This window comes from Mytilus edulis, chromosome 3 (assembly GCF_963676685.1).
Source record: "Mytilus edulis chromosome 3, xbMytEdul2.2, whole genome shotgun sequence".
Lineage (NCBI taxonomy): Eukaryota > Metazoa > Mollusca > Bivalvia > Mytilida > Mytilidae > Mytilus > Mytilus edulis.
Window position 1 is genome coordinate 32,644,510 of NC_092346.1, and position 27,535 is coordinate 32,672,044.

Below are 27,535 nucleotides of genomic sequence, written 5' to 3' on the forward strand. Positions count from 1 at the left end.
GACATCATATTATTGTTAGACTCGTTATTGATCCACGTGTTATTAGTTCATGTGTTATAATTGAAATCATGATTAGTAATAGTTTTATCGTGTTATTGTTAGATGTGTCATTAGTCATTATGTTATTGTTAAAATTGTGATATTAGTCGATGTGTTATTGATAGAATGATGACGTTTTTGTTAAAATCATGATAAGTCAGTATGCTAGTATTTGAATAGTTTTTATACGACCGCAAAATTTGAAAAATTTTTCGTCGTATATTGCTATCACGTTGGCGTCGTCGTCGTCGTCGTCGTCGTCTGCGTCGTCGTCCGGCGTCCGAATACTTTTAGTTTTCGCACTCTAACTTTAGTAAAAGTGAATGGAAATCTATGAAATTTTAACACAAGGTTTATGACCACAAAAGGAAGGTTGGTATTGATTTTGGGAGTTTTGGTCCCAACATTTTAGGAATTAGGGGCCAAAAAGGGCCAACATAAGCATTTTCTTGGTTTTCGCACTATAACTTTAGTTTAAGTTAATAGAAATCTATGAAATTTTGACACAAGGTTTATGACCACAAAAGAACGGTTGGGATTGATTTTGGGAGTTTAGGTTTCAACAGTTTCGGAATTAGGGGCCAAAAAAGGGCCCAAATAAGCATTATTCTTGGTTTTCGCACAATAACTTTAGTTTAAGTAAATAGAAATCAATGAAATTTGAACACAATGTTAATGACTACAAAAGGAAGGTTGGTATTGATTTTGGGAGTTTAGGTCCCAACAGTTTAGGAATTAGGGGCCAAAAAGGGACCCAAATAAGCATTTTTCTTGGTTTTCGCACCATAACGTTAGTATAAGTAAATAGAAATCTATGAAATTTAAACACAAGGTTTATGACCATAAAAGGAAGGTTGGTATTGATTTTGGGAGTTTTGGTCCCAACAGAATAAGGGGCCCAAAGGGTCCAAAATTAAACTTTGTTTGATTTCATCAAAATTGAATAATTGGGGTTCTTTGATATGCCGAATCTAACTGTCATGACTGTGTATGTAGATTGTTAACTTTTGGTCCCGTTTTCAAATTGGTCTACATTAAGGTCCAAAGGGTCCAAAATTAAACTTAGTTTGATTTTGACAAAAAATGAATCAGTTAGGTTCTTTGATATGCTGAATCTAAAAATGTACTTAGATTCTTGATTATTGGCCCAGTTTTCAAGTTGGTCCAAATCGGGGTCAAATCAAAAATTGAATAAATGGGGTTCTTTGATATACCAAATCTAACTGTGTATGTAGATTCTTCATTTTTGGTCCTGTTTTCAAATTGGTCTACACTAAAGTCCAAAGGGTCCAAAATTAAACTTAGTCTGATTTCAACAAAAATTGAAATCTTGGGGTTCTTTGATATGCTGAATCCAAAAATGTACTTAGATTTTTTATTATGGGCCCAGTTTTCAAGTTGGTCCAAATCAGGATCTAAAATTATTATATTAAGTGTTGTGCAATAGCAAGTCATTTCAATTGCACAGTATTGCGCAATGGCAAGAAATATCTAATTGCACAATATTGTGAAATAGCAATTTTTTTTTTAATTAGAGTTATCTTTCTTTGTCCAGAATAGTAAGCAAGAAATATCTAATTGCAAAATATTGTGCAATAGCAAGATTTTTTTCAATTGGAGTTATCTTTCTTTGTCCAGAATCAACTTAAATCTTTGTTATATACAATATACAATGTCTATTCACTTTTTACTACCAACTGATAAATTATAATAAATAACATTCAGTGATAACAAGCAGTTTTTTTTACATCTTGATATTTTATGATGTATTTAAATGAGTAGTTATTGTTGCAAACTCCATTAGAAATTTTAATTGAGATTAGTTTTGGAATAAGGGAAAGGGGGATGTGATTAAAAAAATTGGGTTCAATTTTTCTCATTTGAAATTTCATAAATAAAAAAGAAAATTTCTTCAAACATTTTTATGCCCCACCTACGATAGTAGAGGGGCATTATGTTTTCTGGTCTGTGCGTCCGTCTGTCCGTTCGTTCGTCCGTCCGTTCGTCCGTCCGTCTGTCCCGCTTCAGGTTAAAGTTTTTGGTCAAGGTAGTTTTTGATGAAGTTTAAGTCCAATCGACTTCAAACTTAGTACACATGTCCCCTATGATATGATCTTTCTAATTTTAATGCCAAATTAGAGTTTTTACCCCAATTTCACGGTCCACTGAACATGGAAAATGATAGTGCGAGTGGGGCATTCGTGTACTGAGGACACATTCTTGTTTTGAGAGGATTAATATTCAACAGCATAGTGAATTGCTCTAAGAGAAAACAAAAATTTTAAGTTCATTAGAACACATTCATTCTGTGTCAGAAACCTATGCTGTGTCAACTATTTAATCACAATTCAAATTTAGAGCTGAATCCAGCTTGAATGTTGTGTCCATACTTGCCCCAACCGTTCAGGGTTCAACCTCTGCGGTCGTATAAAGCTACGCCCAGCGGAGCATCTGGTTGTGACTATTCTGTTGTTGTTAGTACATCGATTGTCATTACACTTTGTTATTAGTACATCGATTGTCATTACACTTTGTTGTCAAATTGGTCATTTTGTTATTGTCAAATTAGTCGTTTTGTTATTGTCAAATTCGTCGTTTTGTTATTGTCAGATTTGTATCGCGCGGCAAAATGCCAGATGACTCCTTATAATATTCATGTTCTTATTAACAAATGTATATTGGTATAACCATATCATCGACCATTAAGTTGTTGTTAGATTATCGCCAGCCATTTTATATATCTATCAATTATTACACATTCAACACACTGGTCATAGCGTTATTTTAAAGTTATTAAAAAATTAGTTGACCATTATAGATGAGGAAAGATTCATCGGTTATTGTCAGACTTGCTATTGATACTTATATATCAGATTTAGAATTAACGATGTGTTAACTACGGTAAATACAATGGTATTTTCATATTTTCGAATTTGTTATTATTGTGTTTTGTAACGTTATAATCATTATCTGGTAGGTTAAGATGTTACTGTTAGATCTACCGTTGACCATTCTGTTATTGTCATATTTATAACTGATTATAGCCCAAATGTCAGATTTGTAACTGATTATCGGCCCTTTTGTCAGATTAATAACTGATTATCGCCATGTTGTCAGATTTGTAACTGATTATCGTCCCTTTTGTCAGATTTGTAACTGGTTATCGTCTTATTGTCAGATTTATAAATTATCGTTGGTTAGTGTAATACTGTCAGGTATGTCGTTCGTCAATATACTAGTAAAATTGTCAGAATAATAACTGCTCATTGTGCGTTTGTCCAATTTATAGTCCCTCACTTTGTAAAGTTTACTCCGGTATGTCATTTCTTTTTGGTCATTGTGTTGTTGTCAGATATATCGCTGGCAAATATGTGCTATTGCCACCTTGGTAGCAGGTTATTGTACTTTTATAAGAATTATATCCACTGTTTATACTAATTGATTACTAGTATATATTCCTTTGTATTTTGATACGTCCTTTGTCAGTCGTGGGTTCGTACTTTTATTAAATATATCCAGATCATTGGCTATTTTAAAGTAGATCTAATATCAGTCATTATCGCATTGACATATTTAAGTTAGTCATTGTGTTAATGTCAGCTTTACGTTAGTCATTGTGTGAATTCTCTAGGTTTTTCATTGTGTTAATGTCAGAATTAAGTTGGTCATTGTGTTAATGTCAGATTTGAAATGATAATTGTATTAATGTTTTGAGGTGATCATGGCGGTATGGCAGCTTTAAGTTGTTCATTGTGTTAATGTTTTAAGTTTGTCATTGTGTTAATGATAAACTTTGCTGATTGACATATAGTTGCATTTTGTTTTTGGCTGCCTCCATTTACAACTGCACCATTGTGCTGTTTGCAACTGTTCAATTGCCCGTTGTTTAATAGCAGCTTTAATGTTGCTCATTGTGTTGTTTGAAGCTGTGTCAGTGCCCATTTTCTGTTTGCTGCATTATCATTGAACATTATATTGTCTGCAGCTTACTATTGCCAGCTGTGTAATGGCATCAATTGCATTTCTCGTTGTGTTGTTTGAAGCTGTGTCAATTGTTCATTTTATGTTTGCCGCATTATCATTGCTTATTTTGAATTGGCAGTTTTGTCATAGCTGATTGTGTTTTTGCGGCTTTACCATTGCTCATGGTGTTTGTACTTTTTTTTTATTGTTCGTTGTGTTGTATTCAGTTGTACAATTGCTGATTAAGTAATGGCAGATTAATCATTGCTCGTTGTATTGTGCCTAATCTTCCATCGGTCATTTTATGTTGGCAGTCTTATTATTGTGCAATGTGTTGTATGCAGCTGTGTCAATACTGTTTATGTAATGGCAGCTTTATGATTACTCAATGTGTTGTTTGCAGTTGTCAGCTGTTTCAAATCTCATCTTGTTGAGACATCAATATAATTGTGTTGTTGGTAACTACAACAATGTTAATTGCTTTATAGCTGATTATTGGTTCGTTTATCTGCTATAATATTGTTCGTTGTGCTTTTTTGCAATTTTTCATTGCAAATGATAAATAAAGGCAACAGTAGTATAACGCTGATAAATAGTCATAAATCGATTGAGAGAAAACAAATCCGGGTTACAAACTAAACCAGAGGGAAACACATCAACTAAAAGAGGAAAACAACGAAACAACAGAAACATTGAAATGCAACAACAAACAAACGACAATGCAAAACACACAGAAACGAACTATAAGATAACAAATGTCATTTTCCTGACTTGGTACAGGACATTTTTATAACAAAATGGTGAGTTTAAACCTCGTTTTGTTGCTAGCCCAACCTGGCGCTTTTATGGCAATGTTAAATACACCACTAAAATGAAAGCAATACATGACAGGATTACAGTACAAATAAATGCAAAAACAATCAGGACAGAATAATACAAAAATAAACAATATAATAGAACATTTCGACATGGTCCACAGAATAATAACGAATACGTAAAACAACCTAGGACAGCACACAAAAAACGGAACCATGAACTGTCCGTCACACATCTGTATCAACACCACAAAAGTGACGTTATGCGATATTTAAAAAAAGGATATAAATCAAGATTAGGTTTGTAATTATGTTATTTGATGTATTTTATACCAAAAATTGCAATGTACAAGAATATTTAATATAGAATTGTAATAGTAATAAGTTAATTAACTGTATTAAATAGCTATGTTGGTATTTCTTCTAAATCAAACTGTAAAACAAATAACACCTTTATCATATATACAAGGCTCGTTGTTTTACTTTTGTTAGTAGTTCTATGATTGGTCGTTGTGTTGAGTTTGCTGCATCATTGAAGTGTTATTACTGCTTACAATTTCTTTTGCGTGTTGTTCTATCCTTCTAGGTCGTTGAGTGTTGTAGGTCCAACATTTCGTAATAAAGTGTTGTCAGTTTTGTATTCACTGAAATCCTGCATTGTATATTCGGTTTTTATGGTACGGTGCATCTTTGGACGTTACTCGTCTGATATACAGATCTACTCCTTCTGTTTAAGAAGGTTAGTTATCATTCATCTTTTATTTTTCGACGTATCTTTGCTTATTGTATTGTTAGCAAATTTGTCTTTGTTCGTTTGATATTTTGGCAGATTCTGGTTTGTTCGCTGAGTAATTAGCAGATTTATCTTTCTTCAGTAAGTTGTTAGCAGATTAATTGCTGCTTAAATGATATTGGCAGAACTATGTGAGTTCATTGTTCATTGTGTTGCTTGTATGTTCACACATTAACCGTTGTTTTAAGGAGTTATCTATATAAAGAAAGGAAGATGTTGTATGATAGTCCATATGACAACTATCCATTTGGACCATACAGTCGCTCTGAAAGAGAACAACACCACGCACTAACAGCCATTTTGACACAACTATCCACCATTTTGTTCCTTTCTTGCCGATTATTTTTTTTACGAAATAATGAAATGAATAAAAGGAAAATGTGTTTGTTAAAGGGCCAGTTGAAGGCGCGGCATTTTCTCATTGGTGTCCTTCTGTCTTGTGTTCTGTTCTTTGGTCGGGTTGTTGTCTCTTTTATACACTCCCTGTTTCCGTCCTCGTTTTTATTGGACTGCAAATAGAATCGTACATTATATTAGAAGATTCGATAACTGTTTTGTTTTTGTTTTTGTAGAACCATTGTTTTCACGTTGCCATAATCTAAGCTTACGGATTCCGAGCAAATTTGCCATTTCTTGTGTTGCTATGCACATAGATCCGTTTTCTTTACATTTTTCCTCTTGTCATAGGCGGAGTGTATTTCATTGCTTTCAAATAGTTGAAATGATTTTAGTTTGATTAAGTTATTTATACAATCATAAAAATTACTTTTATTTGAGGGATGGACGTAACTTAAAGCAAAACCTCTGTTATCCAGACCAGGGTTTTTGACAGCGTGCTGATCGTCATTGAATATTTTTGTAGACTTCAATGATTCATATATTTATCAACCAAAGTATACGGCATTGGAATACTAGAATTCCTCAAACTAAATCAACAAATAAGACAAGAAATGCAAAAGTAAAATAATAAATAATGAACAGAAAGATTTCGAAATAAAAACCTCAGGCTCTTGTGAGACAGATTTCGCTTACTGAGACCAATGCGTCCACTTTATTAAAACTTCCCTATCAAACTAAGAACTTTGTCATGGCAATTAATTGGAATTTATTATTGGTTATTTTGATTTTTCTATATTATTTAAGCGGATTTGACTTGTTCTTTCGCATTTGCTGTTGTCCGCAGCTTTTCTGTAGCACTATATGTTGCTAGGTAGAGCTAATATGTATACTCAAAGTTTGTTTTTAACGGGCCAATTGTCCAACTGGGAGCTCTATATCTTGCTATCGGATTAAATCTTTAGATACGCGCTTCCTTGTTCGTCTTTACCTAAGCTTTGGTTGATATGAGGTCAGACTTGTGCCTCGGTCTAAAATGAGGTCGTCTACTAGAATTGGTTTAGTTTTTTATGGACCAACGTTTTCAGCTATAGTCAGTGATGCCAGTGATGTTGCTTCGCATCACACACAAGTCAGCTCCTTCTGTTCTGAAATTCAAGTTTTTAGCATAAGAAATAGATACATTTTGTGACCTGTTTTATTTATCTATTTAAGAAAATATTTATTTAATAAATTATTTATTTATTTATTGTCTTTTTTTCCATTCTTTTTTTTCTTCTACTTTTTTCAATTTTCTTGCTTTTTAACTAATTGTTTATATAATTATTCATTTAGTTATTTTTATTCATTTATTTCACTTTCTTTAACTAATTCTTTATATATCTATTTAGAAATTTATATATTTATTTATTTATTTTCATTTTGATGTTCAGTGGTTTGGTCCTAGACATTCTTGTATCATAAATTTTTGGACGTTAGCGTTAAACAATAAATTATCTTTGTTCAATATGTTGTAACCTCCGTTTAATTTAGACATCAAAGTGTCGTCTGTTCAATGGTGTTCAATTCTTAAACGTCAACAAATCTTTTTTTCAAATCTAAACCTTTTTTTAATTTGATGACGTGTATCATAAGTATTTAATTTAATCAGATAACTTGGAGTGATAAAAGAAACAAGAAAAGGACCGATTCAAATCGGAAGTTTATAAATACTACTTTGAATTTTGATATTTGGTCGGTTATAGTGTACAGTGGGTGCAGACGGGCTATAAAAATACCTAGGCGTTTATAATTAGTTATGCTGCATGGCGATGACTGAATGTGCTTAGCACCATTTTTAATTTTCAATGCAAATGACCACTTTCATAAAGAGATGTTTATCATATAACGATATGCGATAAGGTGTATCATTTTCAAAGCTTCGATTTAAAAACGTTATTAACGAAAGGTTTTAATTTTCACTGCTTCGGGTCCTTTTTTTTAATTATTTGATCAAATCTATAATGAGTTTTTGGGAAATAAAGTTTGTATATGATTTTGATAAGGGAGATCAATCATCGACGCTTGTTTTGTTTCTTTGAGATGGGTACCGAAAGTAAAGTAAATAAACATTCGGGACTGATCTATTCAGTAATCTAAGGCCAAACGTGTGGTTTTCTTTGTTGATCTACTCAGTAATCTAAGGCCAAACGTGTGGTTTTCTTTGTTGATCTACTCAGTAATCTAAGGCCAAACGTGTGGTTTTCTTTGTTGATCTACTCAGTAATCTAAGGCCAAACGTGTGGTTTTCTTTGTTGATCTACTCAGTAATCTAAGGCCAAACGTGTGGTTTTCTTTGTTTTGCATCAGGTTCTTAATGAGCTCTGAAAAAGAAAAAAAAAAATTCATTTACAGTAAAAAGTTGGTATATGTAGAATGTACTTGAAATTTAGTGATATTTGTATGTCATGGAATGAGTTTTAAAATTCATTTATAAACTCATCATAGATACCAGGAATGAAATTTTGTATACATGCGCCTGGCGCGCGTTTCGTCTACAAAAGACTCCGATGATCAGTGACACTCGAATTAAAAAAAAAGTTAATAGGCCAAATAAAGTACGAATTTGATGAACATTGAGGACTAATAAATCCTAAAAGTTTTGCCAAATATAAAAAAGAAGATGTGGTATGATTGCCAATGAAACAACTCTCCATAAGAGACCAAATGACACAGAAATTAACAACTATAGGTTCAACGTACGGCCTTCAACAATGAGCAAAGCCTATACCGCATAGTCAGCAATAAAAAAGGCCACGAAATGACAATGTAAAACAATTCAAACGAGAAAACTAACGGCCTTATTTATGTACAAAAAATTAATAAAAAAACATATATGTAACACATAAACAAACGACAACCACTGAATTACAGGCTTCTGACTTGGGACAGGCACATACATACAGAATGTGGCGGGGTTAAACATGTTAACGGGATTTCACCTCACCCTAACCGTGGACAGTAGTGTAGCAGTACAACATGAGAACGAACTATAAAAATACAAATAATACAAATGATACAAATAAAAGTGGAAGTGGAAACACAGCTAAGGTAATCTATTCCTGGGGTAGAAAAGCCTTAGTATTTTAAGTTGGGTTTATAGTAAATTTATATAATTATGACCATACCAATTATAATTCATGTCAACACAGAAGTGCTGAATACTGGGCTAAAAGGTAAAATAACAAAAATACCTAACTTCAAGGAAAATTCAAATCGAAAAGTGCCTTATCAAGCTCTTAACTATTTTGTACAGTCCTATGAAAAATAAATAAAAACATAGGCATATCTTTTAAAGATAAAACATTTAGTTTAGAAAAAGACACTTACTAGAAAGAGCTCGTTTCGGTGTTCATACCATAAACATCATCAGTATAGGTCCATAGAAACAGAACAATATAGAAACAATTTTCAGATGAACACAGATTTGTTGTACATGGATGTGATGAGGTGGAAGATATACATCATGTTTTTCTTCATTGTCATTTCAATGAACAATCAGCAGAACGAAAAGATATTTTAGAGAACTTATAAATAGAATGATAATAATAAATGATAATTTTGACGCAAGTTGTCCCGATATACAAATACATAAAACTCTTAAACCAAAATAAAAACACTTCTCATGCTAGCTGGCTCTGATTTTATAAATCAATCAATTATTCACATCATTTGGACTTTGGTAGATATTTGTGTCATTGCAATTACTGTAAAATCAACTTTTTTTCGCGATTAAAAATATAACGCGCATATAAATCGTCGCGAAAATGACAAATCGCTGCTGTAGAAAGGTCTTAACGCAAAATAAAGTAAACGCGAAAATAAGTTGGTTTATAGTATACCACATCTCCTTATTTTTATTTATGTTCATATCTGTGTACCAAAAGTTTATGATTTTTTTCATATATATCTTATAGTTTTGTTTGTTTTTTTGTTTGTTTGTGTGTTTTCTTGTTTATGTTACTATTTCGTTGTCTTTGTAGCCTTGGCCAATGTAGGGGTGAATGTAGGAGAATAAATAAATAGAATTGTTTTTCTTTTTTTCTATATGCGTACATGATTATGAAGTGTAATGAATTGAATAAATAAAGAAATCTTATGTTTTAATACACATAAAAATAGTTCCACACAATGTTGAACGGTTTGCTCTACTGTCAGTAAGTTGGGCTTATACTATACATAGAAAAATATGAAAAAAAAACACTTTATAAATTTCATGCGTCCGAAGTGTTTTTTTTACATTTACCTTCAAAGCTGAATAGTTGAAAGCTCAGCTAAATAAATAAACATATATATACATGTAATAGAAAAATATTATATGTATTTAGAATGAATTCTGGTTTATATTGATAATAAAAAAATACAATTAAATATAATATATATTTTTCATCGCGTATGTTTCAGAAAAATGTTATATTTTATTATAAAAATTGTAAGCACGTTTCTGTCATGACCTTTAAATATATTAACTGATTTTAATTCAATAAAAGACAAAGTTACCTCAGGAACAAAGGAAAAAATTTACAATTTACATTTTTGGTATTTTATATTAAAATAAATATTTTATTGGGAACATTTGTATGCTTTAATCCTCCCAACAATATCCTGTTTGTTCGGTATTATTCTGTTACAAGAAAATTTACTTTACGAATTGTCACTCATAATTATCTTCTAACCCTTCTCTTATTTTCATTCCTATGTGCGTGTGTGTTGCATCCTATTAGATTTTTTCCTTCAGAAATTCACTTTGTATTTTGTTTCCGATCTTGTTTAATTTTTTAGGAACAAAAGTGATTACAGGTCCGTGGTTGGTGTTTAAAGTAATAAGAATACATTTGTCATGGAAAAAATATGTTGACCCGGCAAAAACGGATCATCGCTATATTGATTCTTTCGAATTTTTAAGAAACGAATTTCTGAGATACTTCTGAATATTGTATTTTCTTGCCTTTTTCTTTTTAGCAACAACAAAAAGTAACATATGCCATGAATTTTATTCCCCAAATTTGCTAATTAAATCTTCTAGGCTATATTTATTTTCAGTAAACTGTCAAATAGGCTCAAATCACTTAGAACAATTCGCAGACGCCTTTTTGCAGTTGGATTTGAAGGAACCAAATTTTTCGGTTTGATGAAGTTTAATTATCTCTCTATATTAGAAGCTATAATTTCCCAGCTTCAGCTTGTTACCGATACAATTAAATTATATCTTTGAATGTAAAACACATCAAAACTTGACAACATACATGTGAACATTTTTACAGTCGAGTGAGCTCGCTCGGAGATGGAATATTAACTTGACATGTCCTTGTCCAAGAGAACAAGACATACTTCTGCAAAATACTAGGTCCATTTTCTTCGTCTTAATTTGCAATTTTACAAATTGCTACGAAGAATAGATAAAAAATTAGCGCCCATGGTCAATATGTTAATTTTAAGCAGTGGTTGTTGTTTGTTGATGTGGTTCATAGTGTTTCTTGTTTCTCATTTTTAATAAGACTTGTATTTTCCGTTTGAATGTTTTACACTAGTTATTTTTGGGGCCCTTTATAGCTTGCTGTTTGGTATGAGTAAAGGCTCTGTGTTAAAGACCTATAATGGTTTACTTTTACAAATTGTGACTTGGATGGAGAGTTGTCTCATTGGCACTCATACCACATCTTCTTATATCTATAAAAAATAATTTAATTAATTGCTCATAGTTTCCTTTTAATAAGAACTAGCAATGGAAGGTACAGAGATTTTGTAAGGAAATTATCTGAAATTATTTGCACAAGATTTGCACTTACACATTTAAATTGCTTCATATACATGTAAATAAAAATACCAATCTTATTTACACATATATACAATGGCAGATAACTGTTATATTTTAGAAAACTATTTTTAGACTTGAGGAAGTGAAAACTTTTGAAATCACCAACTTTGAACATGATTACCGGTAATGAATCTTCAAAATTGTCAGGGCTATTCCTTTAAACTGTATGTGGAAGGTTAGGAAGGGACTTTGAAAATATCCCTAAAACCAATAACCATTTTTTAGATAATTTTGCATAATAGTAATAGAAGCATACTGAGAAAAGAACCATGACCCACATTCAATAATTAAACTTCCCTTCCTACCCTCCCACCAAAAGTTTAATGGAATAGCCCTTAAGGGGGTTCGCGGGTCTAAATCATTTATATAGGATATCTCTATATTTTTCTATAGATAAACTTTATCTTATACTTATAGTTAATAGAAAAATAAAATAAAAAAGTGGGGTCACTGTTCATTTGCACTCACAATCTGCCTTCGAAAAAAGCATACATTTTCGTAAAGGTGGGTTTTTTGTCGAGCCTGCAACTTTTGTTGCAGAAAGCTCGACATAGGGATAGTGATCCGGCGGCCGCGGCTACGGCGGCGGCGTTAGCTCACTTCTTAAAAGCTTTATATTTTAGAAGGTGGAAGACCTGGATGCTTCATACTTTGTATATAGATGCTTCATGTTACGAAGTTTCCGTCAGTCACATGTCCAATGTCCTTGACCTCATTTTCATGGTTCAGTGACCACTTGAAAAAAAAGTTCAAATTTTTATACGACCGCAAAAATTTTAATTTTTTGGTCGTATATTGCTATCACGTTGGCGTCGTCGTCGTCGTCGTCCGAATACTTTTAGTTTTTGCACTCTAACTTTAGTAAAAGTGAATCGAAATCAATGAAATTTTAACACAAGGTTTATGACCACAAAAGGAAGGTTGGGATTGATTTTGGGAGTTTTGGTCCCAACATTTTAGGAATTAGGGGCCAAAAAGGGCCCAAATAAGCATTTTCTTGGTTTTCGCACTATATCTTTAGTAAAAGTGAATAGAAATCTATGAAATTTTGACACAAGGTTTATGACCACAAAAGGAAGGTTGGGATTGATTTTGGGAGTTTTGGTTCCAACAGTTTAGGAATTAAGGGCCAAAAAAGGGCCCAAATAAGCATTATTCTTGGTTTTTGCACCATAACTTTAGTATAAGTAAATAGAAATCTATGAAATTTAAACACAAGGTTTATGACCATAAAAGGAAGGTTGGGTTTGATTTTGGGAGTTTTGGTCCTAACAGTTTAGGAATAAGGGGCCCAAAGGGTCCAAAATTGAACTTTGTGTGATTTCATCAAAAATTGAATAATTGGGGTTCTTTGATATGCCGAATCTAACTATGTATGTAGATTCTTAATTTTTGGTCCCATTTTCAAATTGGTCTACATTAAGGTCCAAAGGGTCCAAAATTAAACTTAGTTTGATTTTAACAAAAATTAAATCCTTGGGGTTCTTTGATATGCTGAATCTAAAAATGTACTTAGATTTTTAATTATTGGCCTAGTTTTCAAGTTAGTCCAAATTGGGGTCCAAAATTAAACTTTGTTTGTTTTCATCAAAAATTGAATAATTGGGGTTCTTTGATATGCCAAATCTAACTGTGTATGTAGATTCTTAATTTTTGGTCCAGTTTTCAAATTGGTCTACATTAAGGTCCAAAGGGTCCAAAATTAAACTAAGTTTGATTTTAACAAAAATTAAATTCTTGGGCTTATTTGATATGCTTTGGAAATTTGCTATTTTTATTTGCCAATAACTTTATGTAAATAACTTCATTGGAAATTTGCCAATATAAAATGTTGCTGATGAAGCTTTTTTTCCTTATCTTATCTAAAATGTTTTTAGATAATGTATGTTGGACATTTGCCAGACATGACTATGATGTCATTTTCTATTTTTATTTGCCAATAACTTTATGTAAATAACTTAATTGGAAATTTGCCAATATAAAATGTTGCTGATGAAGTTTTTTTTATTTAATGAATGGCTATTATCTATTTTGAATTTATTGAACCATAAAACTAATTTTTGACTCTTCACATTGAATAATCTGCGAAGCGGATTATGTAAAATGTGAAGAGTCAAAAATTAGTTTTATGGTTCAATAAAATCAAAATAAATTATTGCCATTCATTATAAATAAATTTCTATCAAAAATAAGGCTCAAAGAACTTTTTATATTATTTAAATTACCAATAACAACGTACACACATGTTGGCGTATGAATACACAACGTCAGAGTGGGCGTGTCGCCATCAAAATTGATAACATTGAAAATAAAACTAATAATTTTAACCAATCAGAAGACAGTAAAAACACTAAATTTATTTATTGTTTTATACAATAAACAATGTATATTCACTTTTACTACCAACCAATCTTTACCATTCAGTGATAACAAACACTTTATTTTACATTTTAATATTTTATGATGTATTTAAAAGAGTAGTTATTGTTGCAAACGCCATTAGAAATTTGAATTAATATCAGTTTTGGAAAAAGGGAAGCGGGGATGTGAAAAAAAAGGGGGGGGGGGTTTAAATTTTTCTCATTTAAGATTTCATAAATAAAAAGAAAATTTCTTCAAACATTTTTTTGAGAGGATTAATATTCAACAGCATAGTGAATTGCTCAAAGGCAAAAAAAAAACTTTTAAGTTCATTAGACCACATTCATTCTGTGTCGGAAACCTATGCTGTGTCAACTATTTAATTTTAGATTTAAAAAGTTTGAAGAAGAAATCTTTAATTGATTTGTAAAATCTTGACATTTGTTTTGTGAAAAAAAAACAACATGTAATGTCAAAAATTTGATCACAATCCAAATTCAGAGCTGTATCACGCATGAATGTTTTGTCCATACTTGCCCCAACTGTTCAGGGTTCGACCTCTGCGGTCGTATAAAGCTGCGCCCTGCGGAGCACCTGGTTTGTAATGTTGAATTCTCTCTTATTATAAGTAATAGGATAACTATATTTGATATGTGCGTACCTTGCAAGGTCCTCGTGTCTGTCAGACAGTTTTCACTTGACCTTGACCTCATTTCATGGATCAGTGAAGAAGGTTAAGTTTTGGTGGTCAAGTCCATATCTCAGATACTATAAGCAATAGGGCTAGTATATTCGGTGTATGGAAGGACTGTAAGGTGTACATGTCCAACTGGCAGGTGTCATCTGACCTTGACCTCATTTTCATTGTTCAGTGGTTATAGTTAAATTTTTGTGTTTTGGTCTGTTTTTCTCATACCATATGCAATAGGTCTACTATATTTGTTGTATGGAATGATTGTTAAGTGTACATGTCTAGGGGGCAGATGTCATGTGACCTTGACCTCATTTTCATGGTTCAGTGGTCAAAATTAAGTTTTTGAGTTTTGGTCTTTTTATCTAATGCTATATGCCATAGGTCAACTATATTTGGTGTATGGAAATATTTTATGATCTTTATGTCAGTCGAGCAGGTTTTATATAACCATGACCTCATTTTCACGGTTCATTGCACAGTGTTAAGTTTTTGTGTTTTGGTCTATTTTTCTTAAAGTATAAGTAATGTGTCAACTATATATGTTGTATAGAAGCATTGTTAGCTGTACCTGTCTGCCTGGCATGGTTCATCTGACCTGGATCTCTTTTTCAAGGTTCATTGGTCTTTGTTTAGTTATCTTGGTTAATGTTAAGTTTATGTGACAGTTGTAATAAAGCTTAGCTTTATACTTAGGACTATCAACATAATATCTATGATTAGTATAGAAGGCGAGACATTTCAGCGTGTGCACTCTTGTTCTGTTGAAGTAATAGGAGAAATAAAGGTAATATCGAAATAAAAAAAAGAAATTTACAACAGAAATCGCTCAAATTTTACAATAATTTAGTTCAAGTACAGCTTATATGGAAATGATATTAAAAAATATAGGTCACCGATAAGTTAAAAAAGATATTTCAATTTTAAAGCCAAAAAATGGCATTTTTCCACCAAAGGGAGATAATTTGGAACTTTTTCAATGATGTATACATTTTAAAAGTCATCTGGGGCCAACACGAAGTGATTGTTTTGAATGATTTTTGTACCATATGATAAAGTAACAACTACAAAAGGTAACAAATAAAATTTGTAATGAAAAACAAATGTTTAATTTTTTTCTGATTTTTTTTTACCCTCGAGCCTCCTTAACAGATATTTTATTTGATATGGCCTCTACAAATCAAAGATTGTCAACAGTTTATCATTGATTCATATGAAAATACATGTAGTATATCCTGCTTGCACTTTTTCAGTAACCATGCTGATATCCAAGTCAGTGATTTTGGAGCCTCAAGTTTATTTTATTTTAGATTTTCAATTTTGATATATTCAGGAGGACCAGTACCCCATTGAGAGATACTGATGATTCTGATCACCAATGTAAAGACCATACTGGAGGGATAGTGGTTATAGCCTTCAATACTAAATCAGAGAGAACAATACATAGAGGCACATGTTTAGGTAATGTTTTATAATACATCCCCAATGTAAAGATCATACTGAAGGGATAGTGGTTATAGCCTTCAATACTAAATCAAAGAGAACAATACATAGAGGCACATGTTTAGGTAATGTTTTATAATACATCACCAATGTAAAGACCATACTGGAGGGATAGTGGTTATAGCCTTCAATACTAAATCAGAGAGAACAATACATAGAGGCACATGTTTAGGTAATGTTTTATAATACATCACCAATGTAAATACCATACTAGAGGGATAGTGGTTATAGCCTTCAATACTAAATCAAAGAGAACAATACATAGAGGCACATGTTTAGGTAATGTTTTATAATACATCCCCAATGTAAAGATCATACATTTTACTAGAGGGATAGTGGTTATAGCCTTCAATACTAAATCAGAGAAAACAATGCATACAGTCACATGTTTAGGTAATGTTTTATAATACATCCCCAATGTAAAGACCATACTGGAGGGATAGTGGTTATAGCCTTCAATACTAAATCAGAGAGAACAATACATAGAGGCACATGTTTAGGTAATGTTTTATAATACATCCCCAATGTAAAGATCATACTGGATGGATAGTGGTTATAGCCTTTAATACTAAATCAGAAAGAACAATACATAGAGGCACTTGTTTAGGTAATACTATGAGAAATATTTTTGTGTTTATAGTTTATAGTTATTCTACAAACTTCAATAGAATAGTACATTGGCTTTGTCCATCTTATTGTTGAGAAGTGTGCATTGGGTAAATGCACAATTTTCCATAAACAAATGTACAGAATATTTTATTAAAATTTTCATGAGAAAACATAGCATTTTGTTTCTCAGAAGTTTGAATGGACATTTATGCTTTGAAAGGTATCAGGAAAGGGGTCTGTTTATCAGTGTGCAGAATTTGGAGTGTAACGGGATACTTAAAAATTTGCTTCACTGTTTCCCTGCCAAGCATAGGGCAGTAAGGAATAAAAGAAAAGACTGTTTTGAAACTACACCACTATATATAGGTGTGATCACTTCTTCCTATGGACTGTTATCCTGTTAACTAGCATTGCAGCAGTCTAATAGGGAACAGGTTTCAAACTCATATTGCTATAACACGTTCTTGTCCTGAATATGCATTTAATAATTGTCTTTTGATGTTTAATGTCCATTCATCCATATTTATTTATTTTGTGTTAATGATTGGATTGATAATTGGCTCCTTGACAGTTAATATGCAAATGGATTTTAAGAGAAAATATGTTTTTGTAGGTCATAGTGTCCATGGTAGTACAGTGTATGCTGGGATAGATACAGCAAGTGGAGAATTAGTAGCTATATCCGAATGGGTTTTAAAGTGGCGCCATATAAAACAGAAGAGAACTCAAAGAGTTGATTATGAAGATAAGGAGGGTGCTACTTACTTAAAACAGGTACATTAATGAAATGAGTTAAAAAATGTAATTGGTCAATGTCATTGAGAGGACAACTCAAAAATGGGAAAATACTTAGAGATTAATAAGAAAACTAAGAGGACAACATGCCTTCAAGCTCTAGGTAGAATTTTTCTTATGCTGCAATTTTGTCATGAACATTCATCCGCGTTTCACCTATGTCGATTTGTTTTAAAATTATAGGCAATGATTTTGACTTCACCGACTAATGATCAAGTAGTGGGTGTTAGCTGCAGGATAAAATCAACGTATGTGCATTTTTGAAAATGTAAAATGTTCTCACTACAAAACAGGAGAAAAGCTTTTATATTTTTATTTTTATATTGTCCAACAATAAACATGTATTGTATATATACCAGCTGAAGGATGCCTCCAGGTGTGGGAGTTTCTCGCTGCATTGAAGACCTATTAGTGACCTTCTGCTGTTGTCTGTTCTATCGTCTGGTTGTTGTCTCTTTGACACATTCCCCATTTTCATTCTCATTTTTATGTCTCACTTATGACCAATTTACATTTAAAAATCAGAGTTATTTCCCTTTGAATATATTTTTTTTGTGTTTGCATATCTTTTGTGCAGTTGTCAGTAACTTTGTATGAATGTAATTTGTATGCCCCACCTACGATAGTAGAGGGGCATTATGTTTTCTGGTCTGTGCGTCCGTTCGTCCGTTCGTCCTTCCGTCTGTTAGTCTGTTCGTTCGTCCGTCTGTCCCGCTTCAGGTTAAAGTTTTTAGTCAAGGTAGTTTTTGATGAAGTTGAAGTCCAATCAACTTGAAACTTAGTACACATGTTCCCTATGATATTATCTTTCTAATTTTAATGCCTAATTATATTTTTTATCCAATTTTGCGGTCCATTGAACATGGAAAATGATAGTGCGAGTGGGGCATCCGTGTACTTTGGACACATTCTTGTTTACATTTGAATACAAAGAAATGTGTGTATATGTAAATGAGACAGCAACCCAATGACATAAATAACCAGAAAAAATAGAGAAAATGAAAACTTAAGAGACTTTAGAAAATTCAGAGAACAAAGGCATAGAAACAAACAACTTTCCACAAGGCCCCAGATAGAAGATTTAAGATTAAGCAATGACAATGAAACTCAGTAAGGGTGAACTCAGGGGCTGTGAAAGGGTAGGCAAGTTCTTGTTACAATAGTGACACCAAAAGGTGTGGAAAAGTTTGGTTTTTTATGTGATGTCATGTATTTTGTCGATGATTATCCACCTTATCCCTCTTTGTACATTAATAATTATAGCAAGGCAGAAATGTCTAAAAATTGAATTTATGGGAGAAAATAGCTAATGATCTTAAGAAAAAGTGAATGTTTTATGATGATCGAAGTTCAAGTAATGCAGATGTCAAATTGGCAATACAAATATGGTATCAAAGTTTATGCTTTTTTATTCCAGATTACAAGCATTGAACAAGAAATACACAGCTTGATTCGATTACGACATAAAAATCTTATTCACTACTTAGCTATAAAATATATACAGGAAGCTGGGAAATGTACAGTTTATGTAAGTAAATATTTTTATGAAAATGTCTTTCATATTATCTAGAGAGGAGAACTAAAGATTTAAGCAATTTCATGAGAAAATTCATACATGTCAGAATTTTGGTTCAAAATAAATTGTAACAGAATAATGTTAGAGATGGGTCTCATTGGGGTCTAAGCGTGATGTGGGATTGTCTGATTTTTTTTAAGCGTGACACATAAAAGTTGAATGATTAAGCGTGAAAACGGGAAACAAAGTCAGGCAGTACATGGGTAGTTACATGTGCTATTATGGCAATGAGAAGCATGATACAAGATTCTCACTAAATAATAAGCGGGATCAGGGATCAGACCTCCTCAATGAGACCCCCCTAAAGATCCTCGTTACTAGTGTAGATAAGAACCAGATTCAGTATTTTCACATGTGTAACAGGAAATCCTGACCTATTTGATCAAAATGCTTCATTTTAATCTCAATTGATTATACTGCTGATAAGTATTTACATGTACCTGTTATTAAATTGTGATATCAGCTCAGAAGAATATGGAAAATATATAAGTGGACTGTACATATGATAGAAATGCACTGTTCCTTTCAAATGCCAAACATAACACTTTTTATGCCCCATTTATGGGCATTATGTTTTCACCCTATTTTCACGTTCCACTGAACATAGAAAATGATAGTGCGGATGGGCATCTGTGTACTAGGGACACATTCTTGTTTCTTAATCTGTGTAAACATTAGTACCTTAATATGTAAAATGAGTGATCATTGCTATTTTGGTCAAGTCTGTGTGTCAGCTCATTTTTTTATGGATTTTTTGGTGCCTGGAGTCTGGTCCACTGTTTCTTTTTTCATGTCTCATATTCATTTTTTGGAGCCTTGAGTCTGAGTGTCTGTTCATTTTTCATGAATCCTATTCAAAGCAAAGATTTTAAATCTCAATCTGATCACTAATGCCTACATTTTACAGTTACCTCACTTGCTCAACATGCCTATTTAAGAATACTTGTGGTAATGAATGTTATCTAATCAATTCATGTTTCAATGAAACAATTTTTTTGTGATAGTCAATTTTTAGTTAGGCCAAATAAAAAAGTATGTGTGGTTCCAGTTACATCTGAAAAAAAGTTAGGGTAGGTAGGGATTTTTTTTAATTTTATGGTTTTTTTTACATTGAGTCTATTGGAGCAACATTCTGACTTTAACAGTGCTTAATGAAAAATGACAATAAAATCTTTAGGGTAGGCTATTTTTAAGCCGAAAAAGTCGGGACGTTAGGGTTACTGGAACCACACATATATTTTTATTTGGCCTTATTTTAAAGAAGATATCTACTATATGTTGTCTATATATTTATTATTGTGTATCCTATCAACAAAACTGTAGCAACCTATAGAAATAAACTGACATTTTCTCTTATTCATATTAGTAGTCTGAAATCTATCATTAGTTAACGCATCAATGTAAATATAACGGAATTTGATGAGACTGTCATCAAAGTGAGAGGGTTAGCGCTATAAAACCAGGTTTAATCCACCATTTTTTACATTTGAAAATGCCTGTACCAAGTCAGGAATATGACAGTTCTTGTCCATTCGTTTTTAATGTGTTTTGCTATTTGATATTGCCATGTGATTATGGACTTTCCGAATTGATTTTCCTCTAAGTTCAGTATTTTTTGTGATTTTACTTTTGAATATTATCTGATGACTTTAAGCATGCTGTGATTTATTATGAAAAGATAATATGTTGGTAAGACACTTTCATGCTTCCACAGTTGTTGATTTCTCTATTATACAGTAAATATTGAATGTAATGTGTTGTTTGCTCTATGGTCGGGTGGTTGTCGCTTTGACATATTCACCATTTCCTTTCTCAATTTTATTTATGAATGTAAAACTTTGTCCGTTAAGGCTTTTCTCCATCAATTTTTTCATAACTTATTTTCATTCTGGGTGGATGAGTGGTCTAAGTAGTTCATCTACACTAGCAAGTCAACATTGAGGTTGTGAATAACCTCATCATAGATACCAGGATTGAAATTTTTTATTTACGCCAGAACACGTTTCGCCTACAAAAGACTCATCAGTGACGCTCGAATCAAAAACTATTGAGTTTCAACTCAATTTGGCAAGGTGCTTTTGACTCAGATTTCAATTGACTAGAATGGAGTTTGCCTGCTTTAGGTTGGTGGGTCTCTGTTGTTACTCGTGTTTTCTTCACCAATAAAACTGATCACTATAGTATAGCCAATTGTCAGAAAATTGATGTTAGACACCAACAATCAATCAATCAATTAAATAACCGATAATTGGTCGTTAGGATGGTGGGGCTCTATTGGTACTCCAACTTTCTCCACCAATAAACTGGACACTAAACAGAGCAAAAGGTGAAAGTTGTGTTAAACCCCAACAGTCAATCAATCAAGCAACCAGTAATTAAGTGGATATTTAGGGTCCTTGTTGGTACTCCTGCTCCCTCAAGTATTAAAACTGATTACTTAATATAGCCAAAGGTGAAAGTTGTGTTAAACCCCAACAGTCAATCAATCAAGCAACCAGTAATTAAGTGGATATTTAGGGTCCCTGTTGGTACTCCTGCTCCCTCAAGTATTAAAACTGATTACTTAATATAGCCAAAGGTGAAAGTTGTGTTAAACCCCAACAGTCAATCAATCAAGCAACCAGTAATTTGACAGATTTTTGGTTGGTCTCTGTTTGTGCTTTTTCACCAATAAAACTGATCACATAATATAGCCAAGTGTGAAGGTGGTGTTAAATGCCAACAATTAATCAATCAAGCAACCAGTAATTGGGCATATTTTTCAGGGATATCTGTTGATACTCCTGCTTCCTCCACAAATAAAATCAATCAATTGATCAATATGAACTTTCATTTCTACCTGTGGCAACTGCTTAAGGGGGCTCGCGGGTATAAACCAATTTTTTTTCTAATATAGGATTTCCCTATATTTTTCTATAAATGAACTTCATCTTATACTTAATAGAAATATAGAATAAAAACATGGGGTCACCATTCATTTAATCTCACAATCTGCCTTCGAGAGAAGCATACATTTTTGTAAAATTGCATTTTTGCACCAAAGGGAGATAATTTGGAGCTTTTTCGATGATATATACATTTTGAAAGTCATCTGGGGTCAAAACGAATTGACTTTTTGGAATAATTTTTGCTGTTAAATAAAGTAACAACTAATAAAGTAAAAAAAAATTGTAATGAAAACAAAAAAAAACAAAAAAGTTCTGGAATCTTTATAACCACGAGCCTCCTTAACGAATAATTAACTCATCAATCAACAAATCAATCAATCAATTGATCAATATGAACTTTCATTTCTACTTGTGATAACTGCTTAACGATTAATCCACTTATCAATCAACAAATCAATCAATTGATCAATATAAACTTTCATTTCTAACTTTGATAACTGGGTAACGATAAACCAACCAACCAATATTTAGAAAATATCTTCAGATCTTGTTGAATGTTGGAACAACCAACAAAAATCAATCACCAATGGATCAACCAACCAAAAACTTATGTTAGTAAAGGGGGAGACGTCCATTGACAATTATTTCGACAATTGATTTTATTTTTTGATAGGGTTAATAATAATTATTCTGGTATATTCACTTATCATTGAAGACTGTTTGTTGATGCATATATTTCTCTTGTTTAGATCTCTTTAATTTGTTTTTAAGTTGCTGTCTTATTGTCAATACACTATGTCCCCCCTTTATACATATTTGTCAGATATCAAACTAAAAATAATTTCACTATTAATTAAGGTAATTTTTATTATGATCTTTGGCTTTAGTTGGGATCCATGGTATGCTTAAAAAGTAACATTTTGAATAAAAAGGGAAATAACTGTTATACAAGATATTGGTCTAATCAGTTCTGGTAAGTTCACTCGTAAGCTGTAAGTCCAGTTGTCATATGCATATGACATGAATATTGTTTGCCTTATACTATTTCACATATTTCTGTTACATAAAAGTTTAATTGTTTTAGAATCCGTCAATGTTTATTTCATATAGCTTTGCATCTTTAGTTTTAGTACCTGCAGCCCTACTGCATCCTATATAAAGTTGTCCAGTTGTGTTGATAGCAAGAGAAATTGGACACTCTATTCCTATATCCTTGGTATTGAAATATGAAATCAAATGACCATTGTCATTGAGGATGTGTAAGATTGGAATATTCAGATCTGTCACAACAACATTGTCACTTGGTGTTGTCACAATGTCTACTGGTTTGAATGGTTCACTCTTATTGTTAGTTGGATGACCTGTATACTGGTTTATTATATGTCCTTCTTGTCCTAAGATCACTACTTTACCACGGAAATCAGCTGAAATCTTATCCACCACATGTATATGTCCATTACTTGTACTGGTAATATGTAAAAGAAAACGGAATAAAGGTTGATTTTGTTTATCATGTTTATATACAGTTTCCTTGTCTCCTTTCTTGTTCATTATGATCATAGCACCTCTTCTTTGGTTGTATTCATAAGCTCCAATTATGACTTTATTTTCACTGATAACATGGATGGCTGTTGGAAGAAAAGGAGTTACATCATAAACAGAATCAGTCAGTTCACCAGTACTGCTGATTTGTTGTAACCTTGTTTTCCCTTTTAAACACAAAAGGAGTTGTTTAGATGGGGTAACTGCCATTCTAAACATATCAATGTTGAATTGGGATATTATTTTCAGATTGTTTTCTTCAAGTTTTACTCTCTGTAACACTCTAGAACCACCAGAACTTAACCAAATTGACTGGTCAAGGCATGGACTTAATAATATTATTTGATCATGTTCAGTCCGGTACTCATTAATGATCACTAATGAGATGTACGATCCAATGTTTGATTGGGTAAGATTGCCTGAAACAAATTTCGGTGAGGAACTATAACTTCGCTTGGTTTGTAGTTCTGGCATTTCAGTGAAATTCTCCATCTTCATGACTTCTTTGAAGAACTCAGCAGCATCAGAAATCCCAATGAAATCCTGGACTTGGTTGATTTTGTCTTCTGTCTGGTTGATAAATAATGATATAGCATTAAGATCTGATTTAACTGGCGTTAAAATAGTTCTTTGGGTTTGATCCAATTTATCTACAAGTTCTTTGGAATATTTTTCTACTTGTTCTTTTACAGTTTTCTCATTCTTGAGTATATCTTCTCTTACCTTGGAATACTTTATATTTTCTGCTGACACTAGGTTAATGAGCTGGTTTTTCTTCACATTCATTTTAGAATTACTCTTCTGCATTTCACTGTGTTCTTTTTTCAATATTTCTACTTTCATGCTGTATGCATCACTAAGTTCAATAAAATCATGCGTCTTATGAATTTTTGTAATACAGGTTGGACACACAAGGATTTGACATTTACTACAGTAAAGACATGATAATTGTTCAGTGTGTTCCGCACATTTAATGTTAGTAAAATCCATCTCTTCTCTATGCATGCCAACATCCTTCAGATTAATAATCTTGTGATCAGTTGCATTTTTGAATTTTGAATGTACATTGTCAGTGCAATAACCACACATCAGTATACTGCAGTCCATGCATTTCCACTGAATTGTTCTATTTGTTTCACATAATTTACAATTAACAGGAACTTGACCTTTTTTAACCGACTGGGAGGACGCCATTTTGGTTAGATGTGTCTCAGATATTTCTATTCCTTCTATGATTTTTTTTCAACATGTTAAAATGTTAAATACAAATGTTTACTTCCTTTAATAAGAAACTGAAACAAGATAACAGGAGTCATTAGATTTACTGATTGTGTGAAAGTAATTTCTATGATTGAGAAAAATATAATATTTTAAAAATTCTTATCAGGCTTATGATTTGGAAAGCCAGATGTATGATATATATCGGTAAAATAAAGAGGATGTGATATGATTGCGAATGAGACAACTCTCCATAAGAGACCAACTGACACATAAATTTAACAACTATAGGTCACTGTACGGCCTTCAACAATCAGTGAAACCCATACTCTATAGTCGGATATAATAGGCCCTTGAAATGACAAATGTAAACAACTTCAAACGAGAAAACCAATGGCCTCATTTATGTACAAAATAATGAATGAAAAACATAAGCGATATACAGCAACAAACTACAACCTCTGAATAACCTCATTTTCATGGTTCAGTGGTTATAGTCCAGTTTTTGTGTTTTTGTCTATTTTTCTTATACTGTATGCAAAAGGTCTACTATATTTGGTGTATGGAATAATTGTATGTCTTACTGGCAGGTGTCATCTGACCTTGACCTCATTTTCATGGTTCAGTGGTCAAAGTTAAGTTTTTGGGTTTTGGTCTTTTTATCTAATACTATATGCAATAAGTCATCTATATTTGGTGTATGGAAATATTTTATGATCTATATATCAGTTGCTCAGGTTTTATTTTACCTTGTCTCATTTACACGGTTCATTGCTCAGTATTAAGTTTTTGTGTTTTGGTCTGTTTTTCTTAAACTATAAGCAATAGGTCAACTATATTTGTTGTATGGAAGAATTGTAAACTGTTCATGTCTGCCAAGCATGGTTTATCTGACCTTGATCTCATTTTCATGGTTCATTGGTCAATTTTTACTTTTCTTGGTTAATGTTAAGTTTATGTGACAGTGTAATAAGACTTTATATTTAGGACTATCAACATCATGACATGATATCAATGATTAGTAAAGAAGGCGAGACATTTCAGCGTGTCCAATCTTGTTTACTGATAAATGGACTTCTAGTTAACATTAAATACAGTCTGCATTTAAAGTTTTTAAAACATTTGTAAGGTTCATAAATTTGCCTAGATTTTAACAAAACTTGGACTGAAGCTTCTAACAATCAAAAGATAGTATTGAGAGGAATATTTTTTATTTTTTTTTCCTTATTTTTGTTGAGCTTACGATTAACAGCAAAAGAAGGCGAGACACTGGATTCTGCGGAACCCCTACAATTTTTTTTATTTGTATGCAACCAGATGTGATGTACTATGATTTGGTGGTATTACACCTGATAGGCTAACTTTTAAAGTACAAATAACTCAACTATAAAATAAGTATCAACAATCTTTTCTTCATGCTACTTGTCAGGCTCTGGAACAATTTAAACATAATAGCTATACAGAATTTAAATTCTATCCATACCTTTAAAGAGTCTTTGCAACAGAGGTTTTGGTAGAATCATGATATACATATTGTTAACTTTTTTGATGCCCATCATGGCATGTGACTAAATGTTGTGGGGCATATTAATTAACCCATGTATCTGTCTGTCTGTTCATACCTCTGTCCTTTCGTCTGTTCATCTAGATTTGGATACATTGTTTGTCTGGTATATCTCCTCATACAGTTTTGGAGGTACAACTTCAATATTTTGTAGGATGTTCATACACATACATTTTTTTGGTATTTGAGATGTGCATTGCTACAGGATTTTGATTTCTTTTAAATATTCTGAAAATTACAGATAGTTATGGACTTAATAGAGAGAGTACAAAGAGATCATAGTTTCTCCTCCTATCTCCTCCTACAGTTTTGGAGACACAGCTTTAATAATTTGTTGGATGTTTAAAAACATATTGGAGCAGTGCATTTGCTGAAGGATCTTGATTTCTTTTTTTATGTGCCAAAAATGACAGGTAGTTGGACTTGGACATTTTTTGGTACAAGCTGCATATATAAAGAGTAACATTTTGTTGGATGTTTAAACACAAAATGCAGGTGTACATGGCTTTAGTATTTTGATTTTTTCCCCAAAAATTCTGAAAATGACAATTAGTTGGACTTAGGCGTATTTTTGGTACAAGCTGCATAAAGAGATCATGGTTTGTCCTCCTACACTTTGAGAGACACAGCTTTAATATTTTGTTGGATGTTCAAACACATAATGGATGTGTGCATGGCCATAGAATTTTGATTTATAGATAGCTTAACAATTTTAAGTTGTATGTATTCTCAAATCTAAAATATGATAACTATACTCATGCATATGGGTGAGCAGTAAAAGGGGATAGGGGGAGGGGGAGGGGTAGCATGGTCCATATCTAATTTTTTTTTAGTTTTGGAAGATTTTTGATTTAAAAGGAAGAATTTCAGTAAGATATAGATCATAAATATAATTTGTCTTTCGTTATATTATTTGAAAAATATTAACAAAAATCTTCATTTGCTTACGTTTGAAAATTTTCCTCTTTCCTGTTTTCAGAAATTT

The 27,535-nt window shown here is 32.3% G+C and overlaps 2 protein-coding genes across 2 annotated transcripts in view; one reads left to right on the plus strand and one right to left on the minus strand.

Moving 5' to 3' along the window:
* The window catches only part of LOC139516255 (eIF-2-alpha kinase GCN2-like), a 135,586-nt gene that overhangs the window by 88,861 nt on the left and 19,190 nt on the right, over window positions 1-27,535 (plus strand). The window contains exons 8-9 of the mRNA XM_071306252.1: window positions 17,581-17,741; window positions 19,180-19,290. Coding sequence (XP_071162353.1) covers window positions 17,581-17,741; window positions 19,180-19,290 — 272 coding nt within the window. The remainder of the gene's footprint in view (window positions 1-17,580; window positions 17,742-19,179; window positions 19,291-27,535) is intronic.
* Window positions 23,307-24,962, minus strand: LOC139518149 (uncharacterized). Its single transcript, XM_071309842.1, has one exon. The coding sequence runs from the start codon at window positions 24,960-24,962 to the stop codon at window positions 23,307-23,309; it is 1,656 nt and encodes a 551-aa protein (XP_071165943.1).

Excerpts from the sequence above, each read along its gene's own strand:
- LOC139518149 (XM_071309842.1), bottom strand. The coding sequence starts at position 24,962 with ATGGCGTCCTCCCAGTCGGTTAAAAAAGGTCAAGTTCCTGTTAATTGT.